Genomic DNA, 21,444 nt, shown 5'->3' on the forward strand with positions numbered 1-21,444 from the left:
GGGATTTGGGGCGGGGGAGGGGAAAGGGGCTTGGGAAGGAAGGGGGAGAGGGGGAGAAAAGGGGGGAACCAAACCCGGAAAGGGAGAAAAGGGGGGAGGGGGAAAATCAGAAGGGGAAGAAAGGCCCAGAGTCCGCCCCCCGCTGCGGCCTGCGCGCTACGTCAGCACGTCCGGCGTAATCGTCAGCGCGTCCTGCGCCCCGCGCGTCCCTGCTTCCTCTGTGCCTGTCTCCACGGCTGTGGACGCCCCCTACCTAGTCACCCACTCGCCCCGACTACCCACGCGCTCTCCTCCTCGCACACACGCCCACGCCGGCACACTCGCTCGCTTGCTCCGTCGCTCCGTCCGCTGTCCCAAGCCAGCAATCCAGATCCGCTGCGATCCGCGGTCCACCTTTAAGTCAATCAAGCCTGTCAGATTCACCCAAGACTTAAATACTAATTGCTGCAGAGTAATTTAAGTTTACACAGCACTTTCAAAACCGCCTTTCACTTAGGACAGTAACCCCCTGCAATAAATATTTGTAGTATACTTGGACAAAGATCATGTGGTAGGTGGATGTCCATTTTATCCAGATGTAAAAATTTAATTCTATAAAAAGCAGATTTAAGTCCATCTTATTAAAATCACTTACCACCCCCTTCCAAGATATAGTTATTTTCCTTAAGAGTCATTTGAATTTGCAACCCATTCTGTCCGTTCTAGGCAGAATCAATTTAGTTGATCAAATGTATCTGGATCATTTACTGACCAACCCTCTCAAAGAAGCACTGTAGTCTTACATTGATAGAATTTGGCTATTAAATATTTACTATGTCGCAAGAACTGCAGTAGGCAAAAAAATAAATAATTACATACAATGTAAGTGCTATAAATAGAGGTATGTTAAATGTGCTGTGGAGGGGCGCCTGGGTGGCACAGCGGTTAAGCGTCTGCGTTCAGCTCAGGGCGTGATCCCGGCGTTATGGGTTCGAGCCCCACATCAGGCTCCTCCCCTATGAGCCTGCTTCTTCCTCTCCCACTCCCCCTGCTTGTGTTCCCTCTCTCGCTGGCTGTCTCTATCTCTGTCAAATAAATAAATAAAATCTTTAAAAAAAAAATGTGCTGTGGAAACGGAGCAATTGGCTGTTGGAGGTAAGGGAGATTGAGTAAGGCTACTGCATGCCTTAAACATATACAGTGATGTATGTCAGTTAATTCTCAAAACGGGGGGGGGGAATTCTCACACCTTTAAACACTTATGTTATACATCAGGCACTGTGTGGGATGCTAGGAATATAAGGTAAGCAACAAAGATGACTGGCTAAGTGACTGCACTGCAAACAGAGATTGGGGGCATGGCATCTAGGAAAGAAGAGCCCAGAAGGACAAATATTGGTGCAGGTACTCTGGCCCACAAACACACCTGTGTAGCAGAAATAATAAGCTTCTTTTTTTTTTTTTTAATGAACATGGGGGGGAAAGAGAGACAAACAAGAAACAGACTTTTTTTTTTTTTTAAGATTTCACTTATTTATTTGACAGAGAGAGAGACAGCCAGCAAGAGAGGGAACACAAGCAGGGGGAGTGGAAGAGGAAGAAGCAGGCTCCCAGCAGAGCAGGGAGCCCAAGGGGGGGCTTAACCCCAGGACCGTGGGATCACGCCCGAAGGCAGACGCTTAATGACTGAGCCACCCAGGCGCCCCAGAAATAATAAACTTCTGTTAACCACTTGCTATGTGCCAGCCACTATAAGTACTTTACAAAAGTATTTAAATCTCAAAACTCTTGAGATAATCATTACAGATCTATAATCCCATATTCAAAGTCCATAGGGCCAGACATGTTTCAGAATTCAGAAAATTTCAAGTTTTAGAAAGGTAAAATGATACACATCCTGTATATTATATAATACCCCCAGGGGTATCCCATAATCAAATATTTGATATTTCTGGAGTAAAAATGTATAAATAGTCTCAGTACAATTTTTTAAAAGATCATAGATAACCTCCCCTCTGTTCATGTCACCATATGAGTTACCAAAAAGAAGTGGATTATGGAGGTTTTCTGGATTTTGGAATCAAGGGTAATCATTTTTCCCATTTCTCCAATGAAGAAATGAAATCAAGAGAGGTCAAGTAACTTGCCTAGAGTCACACAGCTAATAAAAGGAAGAGAGAATTGTGACCAAGGTCATCTGGTTTAAAAACCTATCTTCCTGGGGCACCTGGGTGGCACAGCGGTTGGGCATCTGCCTTCGGCTCAGGGCGTGATCCCGGCGTTGTGGGATCGAGCCCCACATCAGGCTCCTCCGCTGGGAGCCTGCTTCTTCCTCTCCCACTCCCCCTGCTTGTGTTCCCTCTCTCGCTGGCTGTCTTTATCTCTGTCGAATAAATAAATAAAATCTTTAAAAAAAATAACAAATAAATAAATAAATAAAAACCTATCTTCCTAACACCACCCACCATTATTGCCAGGTAAAAAAATCCCTGCTGTGAGAGCGCAGGCTCTTCCTTGGAGAGCCACTGGTGGGGACCTTCGGAGAACCAGGGATTCTGAGAAATCTCAAAACTTCCTTTCCTAAATAGAAGAATCCCCAAAGGATGAGCACATCTAGCTCTCAAGACCCTGTCCCACCTTCAGACACCCCCCCCCATACAGAAGACCTGGCTAGAGCACTTCCCCTCCTTTCCCTTAGCCTTCATATTGGCTAGTTTTGAGCCCAATGGTGTGGGGTTGGGGAGGTGGTTAACAAAGGAGTCTGCATTATGAGCCTCGGGGAGGGAGAAGGAGGGCAGTGGGGCTTTGAGAAGTACCAGGCAAAGGAAAATGAAACTCAGTTATCTGTATGACAGTGACGCAAAGTGTCCTGCCAAGGACCCCTCTGTTTGAGAGTCACTTTTTAACACTCTGTCTTAAAATCTCTCATCTCTCCCTTTTCCTCCAGGCTTCCCAGCAAAGCCTTTGATCAGAAGAGGAATTTCATCTCTAACCTTTGTCCCCAGGCCTGGCAGTTTACATGGGTAACCCACTGTCTCCCAACATTGGCCCAGGGACATTTCTTTTCCCAAACTAAACAACCTCCCCTCACATCCCCCACTCTGTACTTTCACTGACTATGTGTTGGAGGCTTCTGCCAAGTTCTACCTGTAACTGACTTCATCTGACTCAAGTCAGATGTTTGGCTGATCTATCCCCTGCAACAAGGAGTCATGCCAGCTAGACACAGTCTCCTTCCAGGGCTCCTGGCGGCCAGGTTGGAGTGGAGACCACAGCTGTTGAGAACCTGAGCCCCGGTTTTACGTCTCTGTCTCGACCGTATCACTTAAAGAGGGCTTCCCCAGCAATGATATCCTCATTACTCCTGGCCTTCCTATTCCTGGCTCCTGCTACAGTGGCCATTCCCAGAGCTGACAGTCAGTGTCTGGCATGTGGAGGACCCGCCGTGGACTTGGATCGCCAGCGGGAGCTGCTTCTTGACCTGGCCAAGAGAAGCATCTTGGACAAACTGCGCCTCAGCCAGCGCCCAACACTGAACCGGCCTGTGTCCAGAGTTGCTCTGAGGACCGCGCTGCAGCGCCTGCATGGGCCCCCGCAGGGGACGCTTCCAGAGGCTGACGGGGAACAGGAGTATGAGATCATCAGCTTTGCTGACACAGGTGGGTTCCTGTTCTATAGATCTTCCCACAAGGATGGAAAATTCTCCTCCCCAGCCTAACCCCTGACTCCCTCCCCCAAACCCTCCCAACTCTTGCTTCCCATGGCCAGTAATCTCCTAATCCTAGGCTCCCACACCCCACCCCACCCCCTGCTGTCTCTTATTTAAACTTGACCAATGGGCAGCTGGGAAGTGGGTAGATTTCACTTCTTTTAAGACTGCCTGCCTGCGTCTCCTCTGGCTCCCACAAACTTCCACAGGCTGTGGTGTGAGCTCATCCACTTCCTGGGCCTGGACCCAGAGGCTTGGAGCTAGGGAGTCTGTCCTTTCTCTGACCCCTGTCTCCCCCATCACCCAGATGCCTCATCTGAGTAAAAAGGGAACAAGTAAAACACGAGGACTATAATACTCCTCCAGCCTACCCCTGCTGCCTCACCTTAACACCTTGGGTCCTCACATCAGAACAGGGTCAAAATGGGACTCAAAAAGGTGGATAAAAGATAGAAGATAGAGTAGAAGGGAGAGTTACTTCCAGAGAGGAAAGAAGAGTTGGAGAATTTAGTGGGTAGCTAGAGAGAAGGTCAAGTATGTGGAGACAGGACCCTAGAAACAACACAAAGTGATCTCTTTGGCATCTAGCTTCTTACAAGCTCTTCCTTGGGTCTGGAAGGTCCTTCCCATTCCTGACGCCTTTCCCCTGATCAGCACCTACTACTCCCCTCTCCCTCAAGACCCGGCACTCCCATCCTCAAAAAACCCACCCTGCCCTGAGGGTGAGGGGCTCCCTCTCTGGTGGCTCCCCTACCCTCACCCCACCTGAACTCTGAGGATTGCCTGTTTCCAGGTTTTCTTTGAAGTCTGTCTTCCCATATATGTCGACCCCTTGATGTCCGAAACTGTCATTTATTCCTCATGTTATCACCAGAAGCTAGAATATAGTAGAAATAACTAACACTTACATCATATTTACGTTATTCTAGGTTTTTTACATACACTAATTCCTTGGGACCCTTACAACAATCCAGTGAGGCAAGTACTATTGTTATCCTCATTTTATTTTATTTTTTTTTTAAAGATTTTATTTATTTATTTGACAGAGATAGACACAGCCAGCGAGAGAGGGAACACAAGCAGGGGGTGGGAGAGGAAGGAGCAGGCTCATAGCGGAAGAGCCTGATGTGGGGCTCCGATCCCATAATGCCGGGATCACGCCCTGAGCCGAAGGCAGACGCTTAACCGCTGTGCCACCCAGGCGCCCCTGTTATCCTCATTTTAAAGATACTGAAACTGTGGGGGCGCTTGGGTGGCTCAGTCAGCTAAGCATCCAACTCTTGTTTTCAGCTCAGGTCATGATCTTAGGGTCATGAGATTGAACCCAGAGTTTCGAGCTCAGTGGGGAGTCTGGGGATTCTCTCCCTCTGCCCCCTCTCCCCGCAGGTGCACACAAGCGCTCTCTCTCTCTCTCTCAAAATAAATAAGTAAATCTCAAAAAAAATAAAAATGATACTGAAACTGAGGCACAAAGAGGTTAAGTAATTGGGGCACCGGGATGGCTCAGCTGGTAGAACATCAACTCTCGATCTCAGGGTTGTGAGTTCAAACCCCACATTGGTCAAAGAGCTTACTTTAAAAAAAAAAAGTTGAGAAACTCCTCAAGGTCACGTGACTAGTAAGTGGTAGAGCCAGACAGCCCAGCTCTGGAACCCATGACCTTGACCACTACACTACTCTGCCTCTCACGAACATACTAGATGCTGAATAAGCATTGATCGCATTAAACAACCAAACCATGCTGTCAGTCAGCTTGACCACAGTGTAGAATTCCCAGTGATGTGTGAGACCCTATTCTAATTCAAAAGGGGGTTTCTGCCTATGACTAAAGATTGATTTGTTTCTTTGTGAGAGAGCGGAGCATACACCTGAGTGGGGGGGAGGGGCAGAGAAGGAGGGAGCAGGAGAGAGAGAATCTTAAGCAGGCTCCATGCCCCATGTGGAGCCCAATGCAGGGCTCCATCTCATGACCCTGAGATCACGACCTGAGACAAAATCAAGAGTTGGACACTTAACCTACTGAGCCACCCAGGCACCCTGCCTACGATTAAGAACACAAACTCTGGAGCCAGAGAAGCCTGGGTTCGAATCCTTGTTCCGCTGCTTATTACTGTGGGACCTGGGTTGTTAATAGTTTTCTCATTTATAAAATGGAGATAATGAGAGGATAGTTGAGAGAATTAAATGAACTAATACAGGTAATGTTCTTAGAAGGTTAAGGTGGGAGAAACAAGAACTCAAAGACTCAGCTCCTGCCCATGAGGGGTGTAGTTGCTGCTTCTGGGAATAAATTGATTAGAAGGTAAGGCAGAATGAAATAATGCTAGAGGAGGGCACAGAGTTTGCTGGGCCAGGGGTTATTCATTGGGTCCTAGTGAGACTGGGAAGTTCTTTCAGAAGATTGCAGACGGACTGGTGTTGTAGAACAGGTTTGGTTTCAATGGCTAGAGAACGATAAACAACATTCTAAACGGAGGGAAAATGCGAGTAAAAGTCTGAAGGAGTAAACTACATTTGGAGTTGAAAAGTAGCTTGGGGGGTGCCTGGGTGGCACAGCGGTTAAGCGTCTGCCTTCGGCTCAGGGCGTGATCCCGGCATTGTGGGATCGAGCCCCACATCAGGCTCCTCCCCTATGAGCCTGCTTCTTCCTCTCCCACTCCCCCTGCTTGTGTTCCCTCTCTCGCTGGCTGTCTCTATCTCTGTCAAATAAATAAATAAAATCTTTAAAAAAAAAAAAAAGAAAAGTAGCTTGGAGTGCATGAGCACAAGGTGGACAGATGACCATAAACCATGACTCCTTTGAACACCGAGATTCTGGGTTTTTGTTTTTTTTGTTTTGTTTTTGTTTTTGTTTTTTCACCTTTGTATCCCTGACACCAGTTCCTGACAACATTGTGGCAATAATGATGGCTACCCGGTATTTAGTATGCCTGCCTCACCTCATTTAATCTTCACAACCACCTCATAAAGTGGAGTTGTTCCCATCGTAGGAAAGCAGAAACTGACACTCAAAAAAGATCATTTACATGGCCAAGGTCGTACAGCTTGCAAGCGGCAGAATTCAAACACCGATCTCTCTGACTTCAAAGTCTATATACTTTCCACATATTTGCTAATCAATGAATGAGTACAACATTCAGCGGGAAGGGGCCTGATCTGAGATGACATTTGAAAGTGAGAAAGACTGATACCTGGAGTCTTCCTTTTGCATTTCAATACGTTAGCTTGAAGTTTTTATGCCAATATAAGCTATCATCCAACCACACAATAATGTGAAAGCAAGACCTGAGTATTGTTCTTGCTGGAGGTAGGAAGAGAGAGCGTGGGGCTTTGGGGAAACTGGGTAGGGGTGTTCAGTGATGTCCTGGAACTGGCTCATACTGGCTCATGAGAACAAATTATGAACATCTCCCAACTCCACATCCAGTGATGTCACATTAATAGTTTGAAATTGGCCGTGATGGGAGAATTTATACCACAGAAATTGGCAAACATTACAAATCGGGATTTATTTCCCTCTGGAATCCAGTTGTTAAACATTTACCAGCACACCACTGCCTGTGACCTAAAACTACAAGTTATCTGCCTCCCACACGCCTAACATACAATGCTGACACAGGGACAGGATCACCAAATAGATACTCCTATTCAATACGGGAGACAGGGGAGTGGGGGACACAGAACAGTCACTGATCCACGAAAGTTCGGATATCCAGCCAGGCACATGTCTCAGTCTACCGCAAATCCAGAATTTCCTTGGTTAGGGCTTAGTTCTGCTTGCTCGTAGGATTTTTCTCACCTCTTAAGGAGAGCCCACCAGTGTTCTCCTTGCCTTCTAGATCTCCTGGATCAGCCCTTAGCTCCACCCTCTGAGATGTCTTTCCTTTTATTTTTTTTTTAAGATTTTATTTATTTATTTATTTATTTGACAGAGAGAAAGACAGCCAGCGAGAGGGGAACACAAGCAGGGGGAGTGGGAGAGGAAGAAGCAGGCTCCCAGTGGAGGAGCCTGATGTGGGGCTCGATCCCAGAACGCTGGGATCACGCCCTGAGCTGAAGGCAGACGCTTAACGGATGTCTTTCCTTTTAAATAGGAAATGACCTAAGTCTGTGGCTGAACAGTTTTCTCAGCCTGTTTCCTGCCCAAAGTTGGGGGCCCAGAGACCTCTTTTCATTTTGAATCATATCTGTCCCTTTTAGTTCAAACTGGTGCTGTTTTCACTACTAAAATTCTCTGTAAAGCCCTGTGGGCCTTCTAAATAGCAAATTGTAGTCTACTCAATTAGACAAAAGGGCACTCAACTTTATCAAGACAGACCCCTCTTTAGGTTACAAGGAGATACTCTTAAGATTCTTAGAAGCCCTTTTGTCTAGTTGAGAGAATCTACAGAACATCATCTTAAATTTTTTTAGATTTTAACAGAGGTGTTAGATCTTAACAAAGGGTCTTACAGTTGACCCTTTATTAAATGTTTTGATCTTCATTCTGAGGCCGTAGTTTACCAGCAGTCCCCTGGATTTGATTTTTGCCCCAAGACCATTTCTTTTTTTTTTTTTTTTAAGATTTTATTATTTATTCGACAGAGATAGAGACAGCCAGCAAGAGAGGGAACACAGCAGGGGGAGTGGGAGAGGAAGAAGCAGGCTCACAGCAGAGGAGCCTGACGTGGGGCTCGATCCCATAACGCCGGGATCACGCCCTGAGCCGAAGGCAGACGCTTAACCGCTGTGCCACCCAGGCGCCCCCCCAAGACCATTTCTTACTTTAAGAATCTTTTGCCAGACAGAGAGGTGAGGAATGAAAAAATATCTTCTTGTTCAATCTAGCAAGTCCTGTTGGAAATATTTTCTCTAAATTCTGCTTGAAAATTGAACAGTTCCTTTTTTAGTTCATCTCACTCCTGAAATGCCTTATCATAGGCAGCTAAAATAAGCCAACTGGCACTTTCAGTATTCTGCCTGGAAATATCTTTAGCTAAATTCACAACTTTGTTAGATACCATTTCTAGCTTCCAAGTTACCATAGATGATAGCCAATACATAACACAGGTTCCCCTTTCTCCAGCTTCCGATAGCAATTTGCTCACTGCACTTCCTACCTTCACTAACAGTCTCCTCACCGTCCTTCCAACCTCTGCCTGCCACCCAGTCCCAAGGCCAAGGCTACATATTTTAGGTCTTTGTTAGGGAACACCATACCTCTGTTACTAATTTCTGTTTCAGTTATCCATTAATATAACTAATCAGCACAAACATAAAGGCTTAAAGTAAGAAATCCAATGTTTTTGATGATTTTTTGTCCTTTGGACTTAATCTGGACAGTTCTTCATCTCCAAGTGAGGAGTAGCTGAGGGCACTGAAGCAATTGCATTCAGTCAGGAGCTTAGATGGGGCCAGACATCTAAAATGGTCTCTGATCCTCAAAGGCTCTCTCCACATGGCTTCTTTTTTTTTTTTAAGATTTTATTTATTTATTCTACAGAGATAGAGACAGCCAGCGAGAGAGGGAACACAACCAGGGGGAGTGGGAGAGGAAGAAGCAGGCTCATAGTGGAAGAGCCTGATGTGGGGCTTGATCCCATAACGCCGGGATCATGCCCTGAGCCAAAGGCAGACGCTTAACTGCTGTGCCACCCAGGCGCCCCTCTCCACATGGCTTCTCATCATTCAGTAGTCTAGCCCAAGTTTCTTTAAAGCATGGTGGCTGACTTCCAAAAGGGCAAAGCATCACTGTATAAGTACTTATCAAGTTTCTGCTTGCACTGTGCTTGCCTATGTCTCATTGGCCAACTCAAGTCACACAGCCATGCCCAAACAGTATGGAAATCGACTGCACCAAGCCATGAATATTGGCAGGTGTTATTGTTGACTGGGGGCCAACAATGTAATAGTCTACCACAGCCCCTGCTGGTTATGCATCTGCCTGCCATAACAAGGGTAACGTAAGAGATTCTAATGGTTGGGGTGCCTGGGTGGCACAGTTGGTAAGTGTCCGACTCTTGGTTTCAGCTCAGGTTTTAATCTCAGGGTCATGAGATTGAGCCCTGCATCTGGCTCCACGCTCAGCATGGAGTCGGCTTGGGAGTTTCTCTCCCTCTCCCTCTGCCCCTCCTGATTGTGTCTTCTCTCTCTTTGTCTTGCTCTCTCTAAAATAAATAAGTAAATCTTTAAAAGAGAGAGAGAGATTCTAATGGTGGGGTGCTTAGTGACATAGCAAGATTAGTTGAGCCAATCAGACTTTTCTTCTAGGATTTTGGAATTGGGACATTGGCAGATCATGTCACTTTAGTTTGGAGGAGCTGAGTAGAAGATTCTGTAGACTCAGGAGCTGGGGCCACCATTTTAGGACCTGAGGAAACTGACAAAGAAGTGGAAGAAGTAGATCCACAGAAAGAGAAGAATGGGATAGACTTTCTTAGAGAGACCAAGATGAGAGACGTCTTGTTGACTCTGAGAGCTGTCAAGAGCAGCCTTATTCCTGGGGCGCCTGGGTGGCGCAGTCGTTAAGCGTCTGCCTTTGGTTCAGGGCGTGGTCCCGGTGTCCTGGGATCGAGCCCCACATCAGGCTCCTCCACTGGGAGCCTGCTTCTTCCTCTCCCACTCCCCCTGCTTCTGTTCCCTCTCTCGCTGGCTGTCTCTCTCTGTCAAATAAATAAATAAAATCTTAAAAAAAAAAAAAGGAGCAGACTTATTCCTGACTTTCCAATTCACATTAAGCCTACTTGAACTTTATTTTCATTCAACAATTGTTTATTGAGCTTATTATGTACTAGGTATTAGAGAGACTGGTAAACCATACAGGCATAATCTCTGCCTTCATGCGGTTTACATTCTAGATGAAGGGGCAGGGGGGAGGAGTGGAGGGGAGGAGAAGCAAATAGCAAACAAATGAACAAAAAACCAAGATGACTACAGAGAGTGATAGTAGCTATAAAGACAATGAAGCAGGATGATGTATTAGAGAGATGTTGGTAGAGTTGAAGGCTGCTTTAGATAGCTTATTCAGAGAAACCTCTACAAGAAGGAGATGTCTGAGCTGAATGCCAAAAGAAGCCAGTCAATCAAAGATCTTTGAAAGATATTTCAGACAGGGGGATGCACAAGTGCAAAGACCATGAGGTGAGTCCATGTTTAATGAGTTCAAGGAACAGAAAAGAGCCAGTATAGGTAGAATGGAGTTATTAAATGGCAGAATGCCTAATCATGCCAGTTTTCTGTGTTAGGGGGTTTAGATTTTATTCAAGTAGCAATGGGAAGCCTTTGAAGGGTCTTAAGCTGAAGAGATTAAGCTGATCAGATTTATGTAATAAAATGCACTCTGGCTGATATATAGAGAATGGTTCGGGGGCAAGAGTGGACCACTTGGTAAGGTATTGCTGTAATTCAACAGAAAGAGGATTATGGGTTGAACTAATATATACTAGAGGAGATGGGGTAAGTGAAATTACTTTATGAATTGGAAGTAGAGTTGGCAGATCTTGCAGAAAATTTTATTTTTTCATTTTTTTAAGATTTTATTTATTTATTTTGAGAGAGTGTGCACAAGTGGGGGGAGGGGCAGAGGGAGAGGAGGAATCTCAAGCAGACTCCATGCTGAGCACGGAGCCCAATGCAGAGCTCCATCTCACAACCCTGAAGTCATACCCTGAGCCAACATCAACAGTCGGATGCTTAACACACTGAGCCACCCAGGTGCCCCAGATCTTGCAGATAATTTTAAAGTAGGGGATGAGGGTAAGCAAGGTTTTGGCTTAAGCAATGCATTTATAGGGAATTAGGTTGGAGAAGGAATAAGTTTGGGTTGGGGGGATAAAGCTAGAGTTTATCTTTGAACATGAAAAGTTTGGGATATCACTAGATATCCAAATAGAGTATCAGATCAGCAGCTGGATACACCAGCCTGAGGATCAAGGAGAGGTCAGGGCCAGGGAGATATATTTGGGAGTCATCAGCATACAGATGGAATAGAAAGCCATGGGAATGGATGAGATCCTTCTGTAAAAGAATATATAGAGAGGAAAGAAGGGAGCTCAGGACCTTCAACACATAGAGATCAGGAAGAGAAAGAGGAGCTGTCAACAAGAGACCAAGATAGAGTGGCCAGAGTCAGAAAAGCCAAGAGAAGGAAATATTTCAAGAAGGTGGGAATGATTACGTGTGTCAAACACTGCTTAAAGATCAAGTAAGATGAATATAAAGAGATGAAACCCTTGGATTGGGCAATATGGAAAGTGTCGGTGATTCTGACAAAAGCAGTTTCAGTGGAGTGGAAAGAATAGGAGCCCAGTTAAGGTGTTTCAGTAGGGGCAGGGGAAGGATTTTAATGTGCCAGCAGGACATTCATGTGACAAAATTAAGCAGTTAGAAATTTAGACCCGAAGCTTTCAATTCCCAAATCTATACGTCCAGTCCAGAGGTGCAAAATGGTCTGGACTAGACATCCAGATTTGGGAGTCACCACCATAAAAATTGTGTTGGCTGACCATGAGTGTGGGTTAGAACTCCCTTCACCATAGAGTAAAAGGAAATGAAGGTCAAAGACAAACTTTGGAGAACTCTTGCATTGAACGGATGGTCAGAGAAAGAAAACCCAACAAAGAAAATCAAGGAAGAATCCTAAAAGTTGTGTCATAGAAGCCAAGAAAGAAAAGATTTTCAAGAAAGAAAGGGTGGTCAACAATGCCAAGTGCTGCAGAGAGTTCAAGTATGCTGAGAATAACAGGGTAGCTGGTAGACTTGACACTCAGAAGGCCACGGTGACTGGGGCTTCTTGTGTCCACAGGCCTCTCCAGCATCAACCAGACTCGTCTTGATTTCCACTTCTCCTCTGATAGAACTGTTAGTGGCATGGAGATCCAGCAGGCCAGCCTCATGTTCTTTGTACAGATCCCTCCCAATACCACCTGGACTTTGAAGCTGAGGATCCTTGTGCTAGGCTCACATGACACCAACCTCACCTTGGCCACTCAGCACCTGCTGGAGGTGGATGCCAGTGGCTGGCACCAGCTCTTCCTGGGGCCCGAAGCTCAGGCTGCCTGCCGCCAAGGGCACCTGACCCTGGAGCTGGTACCTGAAGGCCAAGGAGCCCAGAGCTCAATCATCCTGGGTGGGGCTGCCCATAGACCTTTTGTGGCAGCCAAGGTGAAAGTTGGGGGCAAGCACCGGGTTCACCGGCGAGGCATCAGCTGCCAGGGTGGGTCCAGGATGTGCTGTCGGCAGGAGTTCTTTGTGGACTTCCGTGAGATCGGCTGGCATGACTGGATCATCCAGCCTGAGGGCTATGCCATGAACTTCTGCACAGGGCAGTGCCCACTGCATGTGGCAGGCATGCCTGGCATTGCTGCCTCCTTTCACACAGCAGTGCTCAACCTTCTCAAGGCCAACACAGCTGCGGGTACCGCGGGAGGGGGCTCATGCTGTGTGCCCACTGCCCGGCGCCCCCTGTCTCTGCTCTACTACGACAGGGACAGCAACATTGTCAAGACTGACATACCTGACATGGTGGTCGAGGCCTGTGGGTGTAGCTAGCCCATGTGTGGATGGGCAGCCCAAGGTGGGGTGGGCAGACATGCCCTCACAGAGGTACCCTTTCTTGAGAGGAGGGAATGACCCCATTACTGCCTCTGTCCGGAAGGAGAGCTCTCTCCTCCTGAGCAAACTTGGACATTATCCCAACTGTGCCTGGAGGAGATCTTCATCTAAGGAGAGTCACTGTGCCATCTTCGTGACCACCAGTCTCTCTCCAGGAAGCCTCACAGGCTCAATGGCCACCGCAGGGACTCTGACTCACCTGCAACCACGAGCAGTGCCATCTAGTCCCAGGCAAAGCCACCCACAGCCCACCCTTAATCTATCCCATGATCCGCTGTACTTCCCTGCTCTTCCCACTTGATGGCTGTCCCTCCAGGAGGCGTTGACCCAGCCCCTTCCCCTGATTTTCTGGATTACCAGAGAGCCCCTTCCTTGGATTCACTGAAGATTAGATCACTGCTGTCCAACGATATTCTTCTCTGTATCTTGAGCCCCTTTCTTATTTGCCCTGGTGGGCTGCTAAGGCTCACTTGGCACACCATCCTCCATTCTTTGTCCTGCTCTGCCCTGCGCTGTGCCCTTAAGGGCTGACTCACCTGAGCTCCTTTGGCCCCTGGCTTCCTGCTGAATTTGACTAAGGGCAGACACAGGCAGGTGATTAAAAGATAGGAGGAGACAGAAGTCAGGGTATTTCTTATTCCTGTTGCCTCTGCCTAGGCGCCTTGGATCTGTGTGACTGTGGCTGTGGTCTGTCCCCACAGCTCCTGTCTGGCTTCCCCCCGGCCCCAGTTCTACCTAGGTTCTGATATCACTGCTTCCCCACTGGGGGCTTGTAAGGGCTTTCCACTCTTGCTAGTCCCTGGGGGCCTCAACATCCCTCCTTGGTTCCCTTAACCCTCCCTACACCTCCATAAATAAGGTCTTCCTTAAGTCTTCATAGTGATGCAAACACAATTGAATGGTTCTTTTGTCAGGACCCTGGCTGACACCAGGGATGACACAGAGTCTACCTGCCTGGCCCACTTCTGCTCTCTCTCACACAGGCTCCTCAGTGACCAGCTATTGTGTCTATCCCACACTTCATGCCTCTTCCTTTCCTAGGCTTCCACCTCTTCTTTCTTAGGCCTCCTCCTATCCCCCACCCCAAGAACCATCTTTGCTGGTCTCAGAGCTAATAAAGACTTAGGTTTTATCTGCTCTTCTCCTCCCTCCATACTCCAAGAGATGAAACAGATCATTGCTCAATCAGCCAGTAGGCTGATATCCTGGGAGCACATATGTGGGGGGAGTCAGAGGCACGGCTCAGAGCTGACAGCCTTCCCTCACCGACCCCCAGGGCTCCATCCAGGAGACCTTCCTAGAAGCTGGAACTGGCCAAGGGCCACTTGCATGGGACAGGGAGAAGAAAAAGAAGGCATGGATTGAGGAAAGGAGGTATTTGCTCTGAGACTGGGTCCTCTCTAGACCTTTGCCCTTCTTTCCCCATCATCCCCTCCCTTTGGTTAGACAGCGCTGAACCATGGGGTCGATATTGTCTGCAGCCCAAGGCCGAGTTTGCGCAAAACCCACGTGTCCTTTGGGTAACGTGATGTCTGTGTTTGCTCAATGTATAACCCCCCTCCTCCCAGGGTCTGAGGTCCCTGGAAGAGGAACCCTAGAGGAGAAAGTCCTTAGGAGACCTGAAGATCTGAGCTTATGGGGTTTCCTGTTTCCTGAGCAACCGCAGAAGTCATGCCACCTTTGCTTGAGGAGATCTTCACCTAAGGAGAACATCTAAGGAAGTCTTCTGTGCCCCTTCCTCCCCCTTCCACAGCGTCTCCCCTCCCTACGAATCACCCCTCCCCTAGATCTAACCTCTCTCCCTCCAACTACAGCTTCAGTCCCAGGGACAAGAGTAAGATGAGATGAAGTAAGGCAGTCACTTTGGGGGCAAAACTGTAAGGGGATGCCAAGAAATTTATCAATTGAGATAAATAATCTTGATGCAATGTTTTTAAAACAGCAAAATGAATGCCAAAAAAATCCATGATGAACAAAACAACAAATTTTAAAATAAACACAGAATTGGTTTTAACTCCCTTTCCTTTTGGCTCTGCCTTTTGTAAAAAGGGGACAGAGTGGGTCTGTCTTCTCCCAAACCTTTGCTTCCAGAGTCTCTTGACCCCTAACTCTAGACTGTCAGGCTTTTCTCATTTGGCCAAGATAATCACTCGGGCTTCTTCTTCTTTCTTACCCACCCCCAAGCCTGTCCCTCCCCCGCCCCAGCACCCAACCAGGTTGGTGGTAGGGCGGGCCTGTGAGGCAGATGGCTGGGGTATTTATAACCTGGGAGCACTTCTTGGGGAAAGTGACTAAGATGCTAAGAGCATATTTATAGCTGGGTTCTGACGTAAGTGTCAGTGGGGAGGTAGGGCCAGGCCAGGCACAGCAGCAAGAGGGTAGGAAGAGCCCAAAATTGGGGGCACCTGATAGAGGGTAGGGGAGAAGTGGGGTGAGAGACTCCCGCAGCCACTTGGTGCTGCTTCCCTTGACTCTCTCCTGGCACCAACAGGTAAGCCCTCTGAGACACCACTATGGGCAGAAGCTTCTTTGCAGTTCAATGTTCCAGATCCCAGGGGTCTCACCAGCCTCAACCAACAGAGAGGTTGCTTTGGGGGGGGGGGATGGACAGAGGGGCTTTAATATGTTTCCGCCCAGGGAGAAATGTAAGGACAGGAGGGTCTAAGAGTCTCCTTGTCCCTTCTCTACCCCCAACCCCTCACCACCACCACATGGTGCCCTGAGTTTCTAGGAAGAGCCTGGCATCCATCACCAAGCTCCATTGCCACGTGTCAATGTGACGAGGTCTAAAACCAAAAGTAGCAGTGATGTGGGGCCTGACGACAGCTTCTGCTCTCTGGTAGTGGCGAGAGGGGAGAGCACGGGGACTAGCTTCTCTGTTTTCTGTAGGAGAGGCAGGGTCCCCAGAGAGAGGTTGGAAAGCGCTCTGCGTCTCCCCACTCCTCAGAGCAGCGCATTCCCTGGGAAGCTGGTCAGCGCTAAGCCAGCTGCCGTCCAGTGGCACTACACTGCCACATGGTGGACACCGGCGGTACTAAGCCCCAGCCCCCGAAGCACCACCTTTCTCCCCCTGGTGCCAGATCTAGGAGTCTCTTGACAGCCCCCGCTGACTACATAAGGCAGAGGTTAATAAAACAGAGTCAGGCACATTTCCAAAACGCACTCACTTCCTTCTAGCTTCTTGAAGAAACTGGGGCGTAAGAAGAAAGGCTAGGATGAAGTCTACCTTCGTGAGTTCAAGGTGGAGGGGCCGTGGCCGTCCCAGTTATTCAGTGAGGAAGTGTGGTAAGGAGGGCTGGGATTGGAACTCATCTTGCTTTGCTCTTCCAAGTCTTTAAACCTTCCATTTCCTGCCCCTTTACACAGAGGCCTCACACCACTTCTAGGATGCTCCGGATTTAGGTAACTCTCACAGTCCCCTTAAAGAGACCCAGCAGCTGGGTATGCCCTCCCAAGTCCCATGCCCTTCTGCCAGCCTTGATGGACTCTGCCCTGCTGTAAGATTGCGTCACCACCACCCCTACCTCTCTGGGTTTCCCCAGACATCGAAGTAACGTGCCCCCCACCCCCACCATGCTCCAGCCCTCCTCCACGTTGTGCTCCAGTCCAACTGGACTCTGGGCAGCCAGCATAGGCAGGGTCAGGAGGTGACTTCCGTGCCCTGTGGCACTGCCACCTTGGCCTGGGCAGGAGGACTCCATTCCTTTCCCCCCCGTCCCAGCCCTATTGCTAGGAATAGAGAGACCAGAGTTCTCCTTCCAGAGACCCTGGAGAAGGAACCAGTGGAACGCACAGCTGCCTCATCAGAACTGCTGCACCAGAGGTGTCTGGGTAAGCTAGAAGGACTGGATGTATGGGGGGGGATTGCCCTCCCCACCGTGCTCCTAGGAGTCCCTCCCCCGAGCCCCAGACCTTGGGGACTGAGCATGTGAAATCATTCTCTTTCTTGCATCATGTGTGTCCACACTGCCCCCCCACCCCCTTACCCCTACCTCAAACTCAGTGACCAGGCCAGATGGTGAAACCCGAGCTCCCAGGGGGAACCTCCACCCCCTGCAGGGCCCTGATGGGCAGCACAGCCGGCCAATCCCGGGGCTCAGAGGGTAGGTCCGCTGGCTGACCACTAAGTGAGGGAGCCCCAGGTTGCGGCTCTAAAGAGGCCCCAGTCAGTAACCAGCCATGAGCTGTGAGGGTCAAACTGGCCAGCTGCGCTAAACACAGCTACCCGTAGGACCATCCACCTACTGCCTTCCTGAGTCTCAAGCGATAGAAGACAAGTGACTCTACCCTTGGCCGAGGGTAGGTGTGACACTGCGGTCTGCTGCTGCCGGGCCCTCATTGGCTTCCACGCAATCAGATCAACAGAAGGAGCAACTGCCATCCGAGGCTCCCGACCCAGCCCAGGGCCGTTCACCAGGAGCATGGGGCTCCCTGATGTCCAGCCCCAGCTGGTGCTGCTGTGGGCGCTGGTGTGGGCACAGGGGGCAGGGTCTGTATGTCCTTCTTGCGGAGGCCCCACGCCGGCGCCCCAAGCAGAACGAGCTCTGGTCCTGGAGCTAGCCAAGCAGCAGATCTTGGAGGGGCTGCACCTGACCAGTCGTCCCAGAATAACTCACCCTCCACCCCAGGCAGCGCTGGCCAGAGCGCTGCGGAGACTACAGCCGGCAAGTGTGGCTCCGGCGGGTGGGGAGGAGGTCATCAGCTTTGCTACCATCACAGGTGGGTAAGGCAGGGACAGGCGGAGAGCAGACAGGGAGAGGGAGGTGGAAGGGGAGACTGACAGCAAAGGCAGACAGAGCAGGGTGTGGGAGGAGGCGGAGTTGGGGCAGGGACCCGTTGTGGAGGATGGAGGACACAAGGCAGTCCCCGTGTCTTCTAGAGGGGCTAGGGAGAGCAGCGGGCAGGGCTGGCGGGGGTCTCAGCGGAGAGTTTCGCCCGGCTCACATTCCTCCGTCCCGTCTCCATCTCCCCCGCAGATTCCCCCACATCAGCCTGCAGCTCCGTGCTCGCCTTCCACCTGTCCGCGGCTCAGTCCCACCGCCTGGACCATGCCCGCCTCTGGCTGCACGTGCTCCCCACCCTTCCTGGCACTCTTCACTTGAGGATCTTCCGACGGAGCCCCAGGCGCAGGCACCAAGGGTCGAGCACCCTCCTGGCCGAGCACCAGATGACAGTCCCGGGCTGGCACGCCCTCACTCTGCCCTCTAGTGGCTTGAGGGCTGAGGAGTCCACTGTCCTGAAACTCCAGCTGAACTGCAGACTCCTGGAAGGCAACAGCACCTGTGCCCAGCAGCCTCTGCAGCTCCTGGACACAGCAGGAGACCAGCGGCCCTTCCTGGAGCTGAAGATCCTGCCCAATGAGCCTGGAGCAGGCCGGGCCAGGAGGAGGACCCCCACCTGTGAGCCCGAGACCCCCTTATGCTGCAGGCGAGACCATTACGTAGACTTCCAGGAACTGGGATGGCGGGACTGGATCCTGCAGCCCGAGGGGTACCAGCTAAATTACTGCAGCGGACAGTGCCCCCCCCACCTGGCTGGGAGCCCTGGCATTGCTGCCTCCTTCCACTCGGCCGTCTTCAGCCTCCTCAAGGCCAACAACCCTTGGCCCTTGGGTACTTCCTGCTGTGTCCCTACTGCCCGAAGGCCTCTGTCTCTCCTCTACCTGGACCGGGATGGCAATGTGGTCAAGACGGATGTGCCAGATATGGTGGTGGAGGCCTGTGGCTGCAGCTAGCGAGAGGACCTGGGGATTTGGAGTAAAGAGATCAGTTGGGGGCTCCCAGGCAAAGGGCATCTGTGGCGGGAGACATTAGATTTCTGATCCACACCCCCACCTAATGGGTGGGGTGGCAGTATGACCGGGGTGACCCCTAGGGAACACACATGGGCACTCGTTCGTCCAGACACTTGCCTATTCCAGGCTGGTTGATGTGTGGGGAGATGGGGAAAGTGTGTTCTCTAAAGGAGTCTCCCCAGAAAGCTTGATTTCCTACCCTAAGCCCTCTGAGAAGGTGGCGGAGGTGAGGGAGGGGTGGAGGGAGGGAAGGAGAAGGCAGAGAAAAATTCCTTAGTCTCTCCCAAGAAAAGAAAGTCCTCAAGTGAGGGAAGCAGGCTTGGGACAGGGGAACCAGGCTGGCCAAGGGTAGGAACTGTGGAAGAGCTTTAAGGCAGGGTCAAGAAGGAGATGGGCAAGGGGTTAAGAGGAAGTGGTTAGGAGAGCCCCAGAAATGGGACCCAGGAGAGAGGGGTGCTGAGCCTAAGAAGTTCCCTGGTGTTTCCCAGTTTGGGGGACAGGACCCACCGGGGAGACAAATGTTTATACTTTCCTAATAAAAATGAGGGGAAAAATCAACAAGTATGAGTCATAAAGAAGGGCTGGGGTGATAGTCCAGAGGGATAGTTTTCAAGGTGAGGTCTGGGGACCCCTGGGAGGTCCCTGAGACCCTTACAGGAGTGTTCACAAGGTCAAAACTGTTTTTATAATAATATTAAGATGGTATTTGCCTTTTTTTATTTTCATTATCTCAAAAGTATACAGTGGAGTTTTCCAGAGGCTGTGTGGCATGTGATTACATCATCTTTCTGACATCATTGTTAATGAGATATGTGCTTGTGTATTCTTGTGTTACAAACTTTTTTCAGTTTTAATTGCTAATATAGTAAATTGATATGAACCACATAAACAAAAATTCAATAGATTTTAAGAGCGTAAAGGTGGGGCGCCTGGGTGGCTCAGTGGGTAAGGCATACAACTCTTAATCTCAGGGTTGTGAGTTCAAGCCCCACATTGGGCAGGGAGCCTACTTAAAAAAAAAAAAAAAAAAAGAGGGGCACCTGGATGGCTTAATCGGTTAAGCATCTGCGTTTGGCTCAGGTCATGACCCCAGGGTCCTGGGATCAGCCCTGCAGCTGGGCAGGGAGCCTGCTTCTTCCTCTCCCTCTGCCCCTCTCCCTGCTTGTGCTCTCTCACTCTCTCTCAAATAAATAAATAAATAAATAAATAAATAAAATCTTTTAAAAAAGAGTGTAGATGGGTCTTGAAGTCAAAATGTTGGAGAATCACTAATCTAGAGGCCTGGGTGAGGAGGACAAAGCAGTGTGCTGTAAAAGAGCTTCTCCGAAAGAAACGGCAGGTGGCTGGGACGCGACCACTGGTCCTGCCCGACCCTCTGGTTATAGCTGAGGTCCGGCTCGAGTCATGTGGGGGAGGGAGGGTCAAATAGGACTCCTTATCTGTTCCCCCACAGTTACTACCTATATCTGTAGGGCCTCAGACCTCTTCCTAGTTTCACTTTTTCCCCTTGACCCTCAGTCTGAACCGTTAACCCACTAACTCTTCAGGCCTGAGGAGGCGGTTCTTGGAAGCAGAGCTAGGATGTGTGAGGCCTGTCTGAGGGGTGACGGGAAAGGAAGGGACTCCTTTTCCTCACCAGGTTTTCTCCCCTTTCTCAGCTGCCCCTTCCCCTGCATCCAGTCACTATAGAAACACAAATCAGAAGGGACAAGGCACTCCCCTCTCAGACACGACTGTTCTGCACTAACAGCCTTTTCTAGTGTGCCTTTCCATTTCTTTGGACTCATACAACCCCCTCCCTGGACTTCTAACTGGGCTTTGGAAGGGGGACCTGTCAAGCCTCCTACTCCTTCAGCTCCCCCCGTCTGCTCTGCCCCCGGACTCCGAGAGCGTGTCATGTGCCAGAACGGCCAGCAGAGGGAGTAGACAGCCTAGAATTGCAGAAAGCCGGCGGCACAGAGGTGCGGAGGTGCCCGCAGTCTCCAGAACTTCGAGATGAACCAGAGCGGGGGTTCCCCGCCGAACAGTGTTTCGGCCGCGTCCCAGGGTTCCTTAGTAACCTTGTAAACCTCATACTCTGCACCCAGAGCCTCAGCCACTGCTCCTCTCTTTTATAATCTATAGACCCTTCACTTCTAAGCCAATTCTGTTCCAGTCCTATTCGCACCAAACCCCAAATCTGTCCTAACCCCTTCATGTTCCATTGAAAGAGTGAGGCCAACAGATAAACTATAGGATGGCGGAATGCTCAGTTAGCACCAACCAAAGTCGACGACGCTACCCTCCAATATTATCTTTCTCGGATGAACTTTTTCGTCGCCCCCCACTTCCCAATATATTTCTTAGTTTTTTCTGGCTTTGGTTGGGGGGG

At 49.6% G+C, this 21,444-nt stretch overlaps 2 protein-coding genes across 3 annotated transcripts; both read left to right on the forward strand.

Moving 5' to 3' along the window:
* The first annotated feature begins 3,121 nt into the window (after window positions 1-3,121).
* Window positions 3,122-15,298, forward strand: INHBC (inhibin subunit beta C). The gene is made up of 2 exons (XM_002916010.4): window positions 3,122-3,638; window positions 12,471-15,298. The coding sequence occupies exons 1-2, from the start codon at window positions 3,326-3,328 to the stop codon at window positions 13,214-13,216; spliced, it is 1,059 nt and encodes a 352-aa protein (XP_002916056.1). The 5' UTR covers window positions 3,122-3,325; the 3' UTR covers window positions 13,217-15,298.
* Window positions 3,610-20,075, forward strand: INHBE (inhibin subunit beta E). Of its 2 annotated transcripts, XM_034644267.1 has the most exons (5): window positions 3,614-3,638; window positions 16,457-16,564; window positions 17,001-17,110; window positions 17,511-17,998; window positions 18,256-20,075. In XM_034644267.1, the coding sequence occupies exons 4-5, from the start codon at window positions 17,701-17,703 to the stop codon at window positions 19,011-19,013; spliced, it is 1,056 nt and encodes a 351-aa protein (XP_034500158.1). In that variant the 5' UTR covers window positions 3,614-3,638; window positions 16,457-16,564; window positions 17,001-17,110; window positions 17,511-17,700; the 3' UTR covers window positions 19,014-20,075. The 2 variants fall into 2 exon arrangements, with proteins under 2 accessions (XP_002916057.1, XP_034500158.1); XM_002916011.4 differs by having other exon boundaries at window positions 3,610-3,638; window positions 16,457-17,110.
* The last annotated feature ends 1,369 nt before the right edge of the window (window positions 20,076-21,444 follow it).

The sequence above is a fragment of the Ailuropoda melanoleuca genome, chromosome 15 (genome assembly GCF_002007445.2).
Source record: "Ailuropoda melanoleuca isolate Jingjing chromosome 15, ASM200744v2, whole genome shotgun sequence".
Classification (NCBI taxonomy): Eukaryota; Metazoa; Chordata; class Mammalia; order Carnivora; family Ursidae; genus Ailuropoda; species Ailuropoda melanoleuca.

Excerpts from the sequence above, each read along its gene's own strand:
- INHBC (XM_002916010.4), top strand. The coding sequence starts at position 3,326 with ATGATATCCTCATTACTCCTGGCCTTCCTATTCCTGGCTCCTGCTACA. Across the intron at positions 3,639-12,470 it reads CATCAGCTTTGCTGACACAG|GCCTCTCCAGCATCAACCAG; the intron begins GTGGGTTCCTGT and ends TTGTGTCCACAG.
- INHBE (XM_002916011.4), top strand. The coding sequence starts at position 17,701 with ATGGGGCTCCCTGATGTCCAGCCCCAGCTGGTGCTGCTGTGGGCGCTG. Across the intron at positions 17,999-18,255 it reads CAGCTTTGCTACCATCACAG|ATTCCCCCACATCAGCCTGC; the intron begins GTGGGTAAGGCA and ends TCTCCCCCGCAG.